Here is a 13,473-nt window from a genome sequence, read left to right as displayed (position 1 = left end):
CTTATTTTGAGGTTTGATTGACATTTTTGCCAGGGGAGACAAGGTGGAAGGACCTGGATTCAACACCTGCTGCCCACACTCAGTTTATCTCTCATGCTGGCGGTCCTAGCAGTAACACAGATATTTTAACAGTGTAGCAGATTTGTTTTTGAATTGCAGTGCAAAACTCATCGACCATGTCTCATTACTTAGTGGTGCACATGAACCTGTTGCTTCACAGGAGTCTCTAAGCCTTCAAACCCCTCGATCATTGATCACGTGTCATTTCCTCGTGCCGCTTGATGTTTTGTGAGATATTCCAAACCCCAGATTTTCAATTCAGTTTCTATGCTTGGGGACTGGGAACACATTTACAAAATTACTGAGATACAGTATACTAAGGTAAATTGTTCAATTTATATTTAAATTTTATACACTGAGTTAAAAGCTTATTTTTTTTTAGTTCAGCTTGTTAACCCACAGTGCTGAATGTGGTTCAATTTGTGGTTCAAAATGAGAAATTTCATTGTCAAATGTGATACTGTATTACTTTTGCAGGGATGAGAACATATCGAATATATTCAAGTATAAGTCAGGCAGGTCTTGAAACCCAAAAAATCGATCATAAAATAAGACCCCGACTTATATGCCCATTCAAAAATGCGACCCTTAATTTTTTTTTTTTTTTACATCTTCTTGCTTCCTCCAATCTCGCACCAGTTTCTCAGACTCATCAAATTTTCTTGCAGCAGCGCAGTTACTTCTTTCGCCACTTCAACGACATTTAATTTAAAACCAGCTTCATATTTTCTTCTGATCGAACGCTCCATCATAGATAAGGGATGCTCTTACGATAAAGGTGCATGAGGGAGTGAGATACAAAAAAAACGAAACAGTGCAAACGTTGCTTCGGAATAGTTTGGGTATTACCATGTTGTCACGTAGGCACAATACATACAAAAAAAGGCAATGTGCTCCGTGGTTACTCTCTCAGGTGGGCGTTAGCATATCATAATCTCTTGGATCAATAGTGTGAGTTTTCCATATTCGACTTATATGACCAACATTATAAAATACAGGAAATTATATGGTAAAATCAAACCCTGACTTATCCGCGGGAGAACTTATCCATGAGTATATACGGCAAATCAAACATTTCCTAGGTGTTTAGGACATAGACAAGGCTGGCAAACACTGCTCAGGACATATGGACACTGGGCTAGGATTCAAATATAGAGACTTTGTCATAATATCACCACTTCAAACTGCAGTTAATGCTGTTGCTAAACACAGAGTTAAAATCATTAGTGACCTTTATCATTTGAAATCATGCAGTGGCATTAATGTAATAAGCTGAAGGTACAGTGAATGGAGGTTGATTTAAATTACAGCAGAGACTCCATGAGTATATTTGATATAACATAACAATCTCAAACCAGCTTAAACCTTAACCTAAACCTAACATCAGGCACAAGGCCCGTTTAAGCACTTATTCACACAGAGGAAAGTTTAGTACTTCAAATTAACACAACAGATGATTTTGGGGTATATGGATTCAAACTCAAAAGGATGGATCCATGAGGCACCATTGTTCCATGGTGTCATCCTGTAATAGAGATAAAGCAATCACTTCTAAAATTAAATAGAAGAATATACAATATGCAAAAAAGGAAGAAAAGTTGAGTTTTTATGTCAAATTGTTGCCTCCGGTGTACATTTTATTAGGAAAATGTCTAATGGTACCTTCATTTCAAGTTAAAAAAGAGACTCACTGCTGGGATGAAGTAGCCCCTGAGGGTGGTGTCCATTGTTGTCTTGTGAAGCACATTTAAAGGAATGAGATCAATGAACCTCTGGATTTCATGGATTACAGCATCAGTGTAGGGCATCTTCCTCCGATCCTGCATGGCAGGAGCCCGGTCTCGACCAATCACTGTGTCAATCTCCTTCTGGATATTTTCTACATATAATGAAACAGTCTCAGTGGCACAAAGCTGATAGTTTTGGTTACTTAAAGTCTGTTTCTACTGAAAATTTTTTAACTGAAATAAAATAAGTCTATAGTTTTTCTTATTAGTTGTAATAGACTGATTTTTTGTCTAATGGAATATGATTTAAATTTTAATTTAATTCACATACAAAGGGAATAAAACATTGCAACATCTAACCTTTTAAAATGTGAAAATGTTTTCTAATCCAAGCATGATATTTGCAGTTGTGAAAAGAAGTTTACATGCACTCATCATGGACATGAATGTCATGGTAATGGTGGGCTTTTCTGTTCCTTTTCTGGGGTGTTAAAAAACAAGAAGTTGGTACACAAGTTTGAATTTATTTTTGATTTTTTAAAATCCACACATGGTCAAACTTATACATATAGGCTCAAACATATACATACTTCCCAAGTGATGTTTGGCTGACTGTCCCTTAGCAAGTTTCACCTTGACCAGACGCTTTTGGTAGCCATCATCAAGCTTGTAGCATAATTCTGGCTGGATATTTCAACACTCATCTTGGCAGATTTGGTAGAGTTCATTTAAAATTGTTGGTTTCCTGACACAGACCTGTCTTTTAAGCATAGTCCACAAATTTCTAATAGGGTTGAGGTCTGGGCTTTGGGAAGGCCATTCCAAAAGCTTAATGTTAACCTGCTTTTATCCATTCCACAACGAGTTTTGATGTGTATTTGGGATTAATGTCCTGTTGGAACACCCAATTGCATCCAAGTTGCAACCATCTAGCTATTGATTTGAGGCGATGTTGAAGAATTTGCAGGTAGTCCTCCTTCATCATTATTCCATCCACTTTGTGCAATGTACCAGTACCATTGGCAGCAAAACAGCCCCAGAGCATTATGCTGCTGGTACAATGTTCTTGGGTTTGAAAGCCTTACTTTACTCTACCAAACATACCTCTTGTCATTGTAGCCAAACAACTCAATCTTTGTTGTGAATGACCATAAAACATTCTTTCACAAGACTTCTTTCTTGGATGGCACCCTCTCCGTCCATGTTGATGTAAAACTCGCTTGACTGTAGACAATGACACTGCTGTTCCAGTGGTTTTCAGTTCTTGGCAGGCTTGGGCCTTAGAGGTTTCTTGGTTGTTCCTGAACATCTTAACCAATTTCCCCTCAGCTGAGGGTGACAGTTTGGATGTCCTTCTGGACCTTGGCAAAGTGGGGACAACTCCCAATAACTTGTACTTACATACAATTGTTTGAACTAATGATCTTGGAATCTGCACTTGTTTTGAAATGGCTCCAAGAGACCTTCATGACTTGTGTAAATCTACAATACTCTTTTTTAGATCTTCACTGAGTTCCTTCGACTTTCCCATTGTTTGTAGTGTTGGTCAATCCAATGAGTGCTATCAAATAAACCCTTTTTATGCTGGTACAGAAAAGCTACCAGCTGTGGTCAATCATGATCACTAATGAGAATTTAATAGGCCTTGGCTCTGTCAAGTTAAAAGACACTGTAGAACCTTTGGTTCCACTTATTAAAAAATTTAAGTGTGTGTATGCATATATTTGAGCCTGTATGTATAATTTCAACCCTGTGTGGATTTTAGAAAATTCAAAATAAATTCACATTTGTGCACCAATTGTTTTTGTCATTAACGATGTAGGTTGTATGGTTATTCCACCCCAAAAAAGGAACAGTTCAAAGAAATCATTGAAGGCACACAATTACAATGACATTCATGTCCAAGATGAGTGTATGTAACTTCTGATAACAACTGTAGGAGTCCCCTCCAAAACTGACAATAGGATTAAAATGTAAAACTGGCACAAATGACATAATGCAAAAGCGCATACTGTGTAATGTGGTGCATTACTTTGCAAGTATTTGATAGGCAAAGCACACCATATTCAAGGAGAGCTCTTACCTTGACATCTGCACACCACTATGCCCTGTTTCATGACAAACAAAAGTACATATTTTATTCACTCTTCAGCTCAAATAAGTTCAAGTGATGAAGATATTAAACAACTTCAATGAGGTGTCTAGACAGCACAATATATATAAAACTGAAACTAATTTCAAATAAATAACTGAGTCAATATTTTTAATTTACTGTTTCTTATTTATATTGGTTTTCTTAATAATTTGTGGGTTTTGTGTTATTGACTGTCATGGTTAGGCAAGGTTTTATTCCTGGCCCTGGTATGATTTTCTTTAATTTAATATTTCTGTTGTTTATTTGTATATTATGTTGCATGTATATTTTGTTATTGGAAATATATTCAGTCCTCTTGTGCATTATATTTTGAATATTGCTTTATTAATTATTTATTAAATATGTGTTATATTTATTTTTGTGTTACTGTAGTCATGTTTAGTTATGTGCCCTGTTTCCTTAAAATAGACTATCAGGTGTCAGGATTTTCCATCACAGTTGCCTGGAAGACCACTCTCATCTTGTTTATTTGAGGCATATAAGTCATTATGAATAATTATGAGATTTTCATACTGCCTGGGCTTAGGCCTGCTTTTGGGTATCAGATCAGGAAATACTGGTCTGCTTTTGGATATTTTGTGCTTTAACTTTATGAGTATGGTTTATGAGGAATTTCAAGAAGTTGGCCTTCTACTGTGAATCTGATATTGTCAGGTTTCAGCTGTTCTTAGAAATATCAAATATCTTCAGCAAATCTATATCTATATGCTACACCGATCCCTCTCCCACTTGGACAGAGGCAGTGGTGCTGTAAGAATTATGTTTCTAGACTTCTCTAGCGCCTTCAACACAATCCAACCTCTGCTCCTTAGGGACAAGCTGACAGAGATGGGAGTAGATTCATACCTGGTGGCATGGATCGTGGACTATCTTAAAGATAGACCTCAGTATGTGCGTCTTGGGAACTGCACGTCTGACATTGTGGTCAGCAACACAGGAGCTCCGCAGGGGACTGTACTTTCTCCGGTCCTGTTCAGCCTATATACATCGGACTTCCAATACAACTCGGAGTCCTGCCACGTGCAAAAGTTCGCTGACGACACTGCTATCGTGGGCTGCATTAGGAGTGGTCAGGAGGAGGAGTATAGAAACCTCATCAAGGACTTTGTTAAATGGTGCGACTCAAACCACCTACACCTGAACACCAGCAAAACCAAGGAGCTGGTGGTGGATTTTAGGAGGTCCAGACCCCTCATGGACCCCGTGATCATCAGAGGTGATTGTGTGCAGAGGGTGCAGACCTATAAATACCTGGGAGTGCAGCTGGATGATAAATTAGACTGGACTGCCAATACTGATGCTCTGTGTAAGAAAGGACAGAGCCGGTTATACTTCCTTAGAAGGCTGGCGTCCTTCAACATTTGCAATAAGATGCTGCAGATGTTCTATCAGACAGTTGTGGCGAGCGTCCTCTTCTACGCGGTGGTGTGCTGGAGAGGCAGCATTAAGAAGAAAGACGCCTCACGCCTGGATAAACTGGTGAGGAAGGCAGGCTCTATTGTTGGCATGGAGCTGGACAGTTTGACATCTGTGGCAGAGCGATGGGCACTAAGCAGGCTCCTATCAATTATGGAGAATCCACTGCATCCACTAAACTGTGTCATCTCCAGACAGAAGAGCAGCTTCAGCGACAGACTGCTGTCACTGTCCTGCTCCACTGACAGACTGAGAAGATCGTTCCTCCCCCAAACTATGCATCTCTTCAATTCCACCCACGGGGTGGTAAACATTAACATTATACAAAGTTATTGTCTGTTTTTTCCCTGCATTATTATCAATCTTTAATTTAATATTTTTTTTGTATCAGTATGCTGCTGCTGGAGTATGTGAATTTCCCCTTGGAATTAATAAAGTATCTATCTATCTATCTATCTATCTATCTATCTATCTATCTATCTATCTATCTATCTATCTATCTATCTATCTATCTATCTATCTATCTATCTATCTATCTATCTATCTATCTATCTATCTATCTATCTATCTATCTATCTATCTATCTATCTATCTATCTATCTATCTATCTATCTAAATCAGCTTTATTCTCATTCTCTGACATCAGAAACCTGGAAGAGCATAGAAAATAATGCAAAATCTGTTGAAACAAAGATCCCTTTATTCTCATTTACAATCGTGGATTACACTCTGAGCATGCCAAAAAAAAAACTTCATCATTTAAATTCATAACTAAACCAGCTGTTTAAAAAACTTGTAAAACTTATGAAATTGTGAGTCGTTCAGCACTAAGTCCCACCTTCATTATGCTAGAGGTTATCTTTAAAGCTGATTGACTAAACGTGAATGGCAGTACCTAACAGCAGATCTCTTTATTGTACTATAAGTTTAGATGCTCCAAGTGGTTGGAAAGTTCTTACCCTGAATATGAGAGTATTTAATGAAGATCAGCAGTCCATATCGCAGTGTGGTGCTGGTGGTCTCAGTTCCCGCCGTAAACAGATTTAAAACTGTGATATGTAAATTCTCATAGTTAAACTCGTTGGATGGATTGTCACTTTCCTTGAAAAGGATGAGAAGTATGAATCCACAATTGAGTGAAGATGATCAGATATACATATCACAACACAACATAACACAACATTCTCAAATTCACTTAAACAAATTCAGGCCAATGGCAGCATCAACAAAAAATAGGAAGTAACTCAGTATAACACAGGACCACTCAAGACAACTCAAGTACACACTCATACCAGACTAGTTTAGATTTGCTAATTAAATTACATAACATATGTGATTGAGTTATGGGAGAAACAGTACCCTGAGGAAAATTCAGAAACCCCTGCACCTGAGTAGTGAAAGACAAAGTGACACTGTCCTCTTTTCTTTGGCATGGTACATGAAAGATGTATTATCTATCAATGTGTGATGATTGTAATGCATGTCCACCAAAGGGTTTCCTAAAGTATGTGGCACTACCCTGGGATGAGAGGGCATGCTGTCGCTAACAATCTTATCTTCTTTTTCCCTCACAGCCTCTAGAAACTATCCTTTGAGGGCAATGATGCCAAGGAAGTACCGCCCCTTCTAGTCTGCTCAACATAAAAAGGAGACACTCCTGGAAGGTGGTGTTTCATTTCGGACCTGATTGCCATAGACAGCTTGAGGGAAACAGTGAATCCTATAAAAGAGCACTATCCCTGGGGAACAGTTTCTGTTGGAATTAAATGGGGTTTTGCCCAGTTGGCACCCTAAGCATTTAGATTTTGCCCTACCTCATCATTTGCCCTGTTATATTATGTATTGTTATTTTTGAGTAGCTAAATGTTTTATTTTCATTTATTTTCTGTTTAGCTCTACAGTAATTATGTACTATTTTTTTTTTTGTATTAAATACAACTATTCCTTGTTCCTTGGTGGAGCCCTAAGAGGTGGAGCACTTTGATGTCATAGCTGCATATGGCATAACTTTATCTTCAGAGCCAAGTTAGGATCCAGCAGTCATTCTTTTGTTTTTAATTGGAGTTTTGTGAGTATTACTGATTCTATATTAGATTTGTTGTTATTTTTATGATCTCATGCTTTTTTCCAAAAGATTTTAATTCAGGAATGTCTATTGACACTTTTTCACTTCCTTTTGTCTATTCTTTCTTTGTTGAGCATTTTGCTTGTTTTTTCTATTTTAATAAAAATCTTTGATTATCACGATTCTTCATTAACGTTCTGTGCATATGCCGAGGTTGTTGGTTACCCTCCTATTTGTTTGGACTTTATATGTTTTAGGGAAATTTAATTTTCTTTTGAATGCATAAATCCCTTTTGGGCCTGTGAAGGTTAAGGCAGGCCAGTAGAGTTTGATAAAGTCTGTTGAGGTAATTTCTTTTCCTGCCTGGCAAAGAAGGCCCGGCCAGACCAATGAAGCCTTTTGGAGGCCTCACGCTCCTTATACACCACGTTTGTACTTACAGTTCACAACAAGGGGCAGCTGTAGTCACATCACTGACACTTAAACTTTCAATTCATTTGGACCTCTATTTGGAATGCACTTTTTATGATTTAGGTCTAATTGGACTATATCAAACGCATTTGAATGATACTATTACTTGGTGTGAGATGTTTCAGCATTGAGCCTTTTACCACCACGATCAGTGAGCAAGGTGGTCATAAATTAACTATTATCAATCTTAACAGACAGAACTTTGCAGCAGTTATCAAATAAAAAGGGTGGGCTTATGTTTATACAGGAAACAAATTGCCTAATGTCCATTCTTCCTATATAATAACCCTTTTTAAGCAACAGATCTGCATTCCCTGCCCATGCTCTGCCTGGCTTTAACTTCTGCTGCATAACACAACCCCTGTTGCCTAAGGAACAACCTTATTGTGCTGAGCAGGTGCTGTATCAGGGTGACTCAATGGTGGGCCTGTAGAAGTTGTCAGGGATAGATGAACACATCTGCTTTATTCTGAGACACAAGTAAGCCCGCGATTCGCTAGCGAATCAGAAATCCAAGAATGGCAATCAATTTCTGTTCCGTCCGATATTTGGATGGATGACATATCATGGACGGTGGGTGCGTCTGGGGAAATGTCATTTAATTAACTAAGCATATCTGTACTAAAGCGGTTTCGTTTTGTGGAGACGTGGTTCCGTTGCCTTTGCTGACACCGACTGCTGGCAGAGTGGAGCACAGAAAGTTTAGTTTACAGGTTGTGGTGTTCGTATGCCAGCCACTGAGTCTGGGAAGCCGCTGGGTTAGAGTCTGTGACCGTTATGTGCTCTATATTACTGGCACAGTGGATTAGAGCAAGTGTAGCTCACAGGTCGTGTTGTTCGGGCGCCAACTACTGACTCTGGGAAGCCGCCACGTTTTGGGAAGCCTCTGCGTTTGACTCTGGGGCGGGCGCCACGGCGCTTTTGTTGTTTGGGCGTCACCTACTGACTCTGGGACTCCGCCGCGTTTTGGGAAGCCGCTGTGTTTGACTGTACAGGTTGTGTTGTTTGGGCGCTCAGAGGTTGTGTTGTTCGGGCGCCACCTACTGACTCTGGGAAGCTGCCGCGTTTTGGGAAGCCGCTGCGTTTGACTCTGGGGCGGGCGCCACGGCGCAGTACGTTGTGTTATTTGGGCGCCACCTGCTGATTCTGGGAAGCCGCTGCGTTTGACTCTGGGGCGCCGCGGCGCACTGCGCATGTGTATCGGTGCCTCCGTGCATAAATTAAAACTGTGGATTAGTAATGTAGATCTGAGGAAATGAAGGTGTTGGTGAGCCTTCATGTGAACAGCTCAAATTGCTGTGCCCAATTTGGGTGAAGGTGACTCTAAGAACTTTAAAGCTACTGACCATCTTCACAAAGTCCCTCTAATGTAGGTGAGAACATGGTCTCTCTCTTGTTTCCTGAAGTCTGTGACATGCCCCTTGACTTTTTGATATTAAAGAGTAAATTCAGTATTTTTCAAGTCAAAGTCATTTTCTTCACAGGGATGGTGTATTTTAATTTGCCACATGAAATTGTGTTCTAAAATCAAATATTTTTGTACCTTGGTGCTTTCATTGGTAACTGATCAGGAAATGACTGGAAAATAAATTCTGTTGGTGTAAAGTATGGCTATTTATGATTGGTTTTGGATCAGAAGCCATTCTGTACAACACCCCATGGATTTGTGTTTTGTGTTAAGAATGGTATAAAGTTGGTCACCTTACGTTTACCTCTCTCTCTCACCCTTTATTTATGAAAGGGAAGACCATGTTGAAGACAACTCAGTCTTGGCAGCTATATTGAGACAGCATGTGGCCTGTCTGAAAACTCTGTTCAATGGTCATGTGGTAGCAAAGCAAAGCTAGAATGAAGATAAGCTGAGAGCCACCTATGGACATAAGATACACTGCTACTTAGGCTGTAAGGGTATCATTTGCAAATATTCATATAGTATTCTGCTTCCTTAATATCTTTGGCCATTTTATCAGTAATACATATTTAAATGTGTAACAACTCCTGCCTGTTTATTTACTCTGTTTAATTGCCTGAGGTTACAGATGTAGAAGGGAAGCGCGGAGGAGGTGCTAAAGTACCTGATCACAGAGTGCTAAGTGTATGGGATTTTAGACATTTTATTAAGGTATACACAATAAAGAGTTAAATAGGGTCACTGTAAAACCCTACACTTCACAAGAGCAGAATATACCACAGCAGATTTAATATTTACAGTATCAGAGATTGTGAAACCACACCCACTGTATGGTGATTACAGTAATCTTCTATTAAGGCAGAGAAGCCCATTGGACATTCAAATTTAATGCGGTAAAACCTTCATGATTAAATTAACAGAATAACTTGACATGTTTCCATAGTTAGTTCCTCCTACAGTGCTTCACTTTCTGTGAGCTTCAATCAGGTTTTCCCATTCATGTTGCTGCAGCCCTAGTTAAGTGTCCATTACTTACATCTTTACAAACAAGTCATTTTTCTTATTTGGAGCATTTTTGATTTTTTTCAGTTATCACTCTTCTTTTATACTTTTAAGACATACTGGAATGTTTTTTTTATTGACTACATTCACACTAGTTTGTTGCTTATAGAAAAGTCCCTGATAGCAGGCTGTACATCTATACATGCCTTTCCCATCCCATCACATGTACTGATATATAGAGTCATATGCAGATCAGAGGAACACCTTCCAATTAGTGTCATCTTATTCCTCCCCTACAGCAGTGAAAAGACTCCCCTTGAGGGCAACTAGACCAACCATCCAGTCAGAGGACTATAAAAACCAGCCACTGCCAAATGTCGGCATCTCATTTGGACCTAGACTTCCCAAAGCACAGCTCTCCAAATGACAGATCTGCTGCTAAGAGCCACCTTTGTTAAAAAGCCAGGAAGGCTTAGCAGCTGGCAGAGCGGACGCTGGATACTTCCCAAAGATGCAGGTTTGAAAGGCCCACAGCAAGAAGAGATACCATCTTATCCAGGAAGAGGTTCGAACAGGCATGAAGGAAGAGCAGGTGAGCAGCACAGTGGGGTTCAGACAGCAGGGAGTGTGGATGAGTTGGGAGTAAGATGCAGTGCAGGATTACCTGGTCTAATATCATGCAGGAAGACATTCATCATGTCCTGTTCCTTGTGCAAGCTGTCTGTGATGCCCTACCTAGCCCAAATAACTTACACATCTAAGGCAAAAGTAAGACACCTTCCTCTCTTCTGTGCTCTGGAAGAGGATCCTTAGAATATCTCCTCAGCAGCTGTCCAAGGCCTTTTGGGAAGGCCGCTACCACTGGTGCCACAATAAGGTGCTCAGTGTGATTGCAGAAAGCATAGCCACTGCTCTCTGGTCCAGCAAGTACCATCACGTCATAAAGAAGATCTCTATTGTGAAACCTGGAGAGAAACCCTGCTCACCACCAAAAATGAGGACAGGCTTTCTCTCTATGGCCCCCGATGCATGCTGACCTGGATAAACAGGTGATGTTTCCACAACATATTGTCACAACATCACTCCAGCCAGAAATGATCATCATCTCTGAGGTGATAAAACACCTGATCATGCTGGAACTCACAGTGCCCTGGGAAGAGTGGATGGAAAAAGCAAACAAGAAAAAAGTACCAGGAACTGGGGAAGAAGTGCTGGGACAGAGGTTGAAAGATGCTCTGTGAGCTCATAGAGGTTGGCTGTAGAGATTTTGCAAGATGTTCACTCTGCAAAGTCCTCAGTCAGCTGGGCATTACAGGAGAAACAAGGAGGAGGAACATTAAATCAGTGAGTGAAGCCACAGGGAAAGCCACTAGGTGGCTTTGGATTAAGAAGTCTGATCCATGGGTGGCTGCTGCTGGGACGCGAGTCAGGCATCGATCAACCTCGGCTGGGTCACCTGTGTGATGGTGTCAGATGTTGAAAGACCCCATGACCCCAGGAACATCTAAACTAAACATGTGCCTCAGGGCATTTAGAAGGTGTTTCTTACACAATAACATATTATTAATTCTACAAAAGGGGACGCCTTACTCCATCTGGAGGACCAGAGTCAGAAGGAGGTGGACGAAGCTTGCTGGAGAGGAGTCGAGGTGGCAGAGAAAGAACAGAAGAAGGAAAGAAAGCACTGTGCATTCGTGTTGGTGTTTTACTTTGTGCTGTGGATTGTGAGGCAACTCGTTTCTCTGCCTGTCTGTGTCGGGTTAGGGCATCTGTATGCGCCCTAGTAGTCCACACTAAGAAGTTAAGCTGTACCGGAAACTTCAAAGAGAAACATTGTGCTTGCACTCCACACCACAAAACATAAAATTATGTCTTATGAAAGAATGTGCTTGAGAATATTAAATTAATTAGAAACAAAAATATACTTAACGAGCTAATGGAGCATGAACATGACAAATTACCTTTACGTAAAGTAGAACTAAATCTTTAAGGCATTTCAGTTTAGTAGACAAAGCGGGGTAATTTTAAACTCACATGGCAGAGCAAGCAGTACAGTGAAGGTAGGAAACAGTCTCTAATTAAAAATCCATTTAATCCATTTAAGCTAAACACCAGTACAGCACTGGACTACTTTATGTCCATCCTTCAAACCCTATCCTCCACCCCTAACCACGTCCCCCTTAGTAAACGCATTACCTCTTTCATTTTGATGAGAAAGCTGTCTATGAAATCCCGGGGGCTGTTGCTAACCAGTGTTGCTTTGTGTTTTTCAATTATAGATGAGGTAAATTGTTTCACCTCTTTCACGTTCCTTAACATCTTGTTGAGATTTCCAGGAAATAACTTCATGAATATTGGAAACACTGAATAAAGCTGAACCAAACACAAAAAGAATATGAGAGAAATGGTAAAAATATATTTTTTTCGGTTGTAGACCTCCACCATACTGTGCATAGTCACAGCTAAACGCCACCTAAGCATTCAGTGATTCTTACCATGGCAACGGGGCTGCTGATCAAACGCATATTTTCATCAATCAGATATAAGAGCTTAGCAAAGTTTTCATCTTGGTAATCAAACCTCTGACCAAACACAATGGAGCAGATGACATTAGACACGGCCCGACTCAAAAAGATGTTGGGATCACATGAAGAACCTTTAAGAGAACAGAGTGGTTGAAATGAAACTATTTTTGAATAAACAGAAACAGGTTTATTATCAAAATGAAAATAAAATAAAAAGTTAATGTGTGATTTGAGCTATGCAGCAGGCATGATGCTGCTAATCTTTGAAATACTTGCCTTTTCTTCATGTTCAGGTGAATAGAATTGATGAGCTTGTTAGACTATGCTAAATGGTCTGTTTTTTTCACAGTTAATGTTCTGATTTTGATGGTTGCTCAGCTGAAGACACATGAAGGCACCAACTGAACTCTTCAGGGGGTACTTAATGCAGGTGATCAACCACAAGTTTAAGGGATTTTATGGCTGCTTACCTTTCCCAATGTCTTTCTTGTTTAGCTACTTTTTACAAAACATAGAATAGTTAGAACCCTTTTCTAAATATAGATTTACTGAAAATCTGAAATCTAAATGTAGAGGACGTGAGAAGTAAATATGCTGAGAAACTGCTTGTTCTGGTCAGTTATGTTTCTGACAAATCCGTG

The 13,473-nt window shown here is 39.8% G+C and overlaps 1 protein-coding gene across 1 annotated transcript in view; it reads right to left on the bottom strand.

Moving 5' to 3' along the window:
* The window catches only part of LOC114648096 (cytochrome P450 2C8-like), a 35,964-nt gene that overhangs the window by 5,891 nt on the left and 16,600 nt on the right, over window positions 1-13,473 (bottom strand). Inside the window, exons 5-8 of the mRNA XM_028796916.2 lie at window positions 12,803-12,963; window positions 12,504-12,680; window positions 6,318-6,459; window positions 1,752-1,939 (exon numbers count right to left, since the gene is read on the bottom strand). Of these exons, the coding sequence (XP_028652749.1) occupies window positions 1,752-1,939; window positions 6,318-6,459; window positions 12,504-12,680; window positions 12,803-12,963 (668 nt within the window). The remainder of the gene's footprint in view (window positions 1-1,751; window positions 1,940-6,317; window positions 6,460-12,503; window positions 12,681-12,802; window positions 12,964-13,473) is intronic.

This window comes from Erpetoichthys calabaricus, chromosome 1 (assembly GCF_900747795.2).
Source record: "Erpetoichthys calabaricus chromosome 1, fErpCal1.3, whole genome shotgun sequence".
Taxonomy (NCBI): Eukaryota; Metazoa; Chordata; class Cladistia; order Polypteriformes; family Polypteridae; genus Erpetoichthys; species Erpetoichthys calabaricus.
Note: the sequence above shows the minus strand (reverse complement) of the source record. Positions and strands in the feature narration are given on the sequence as shown.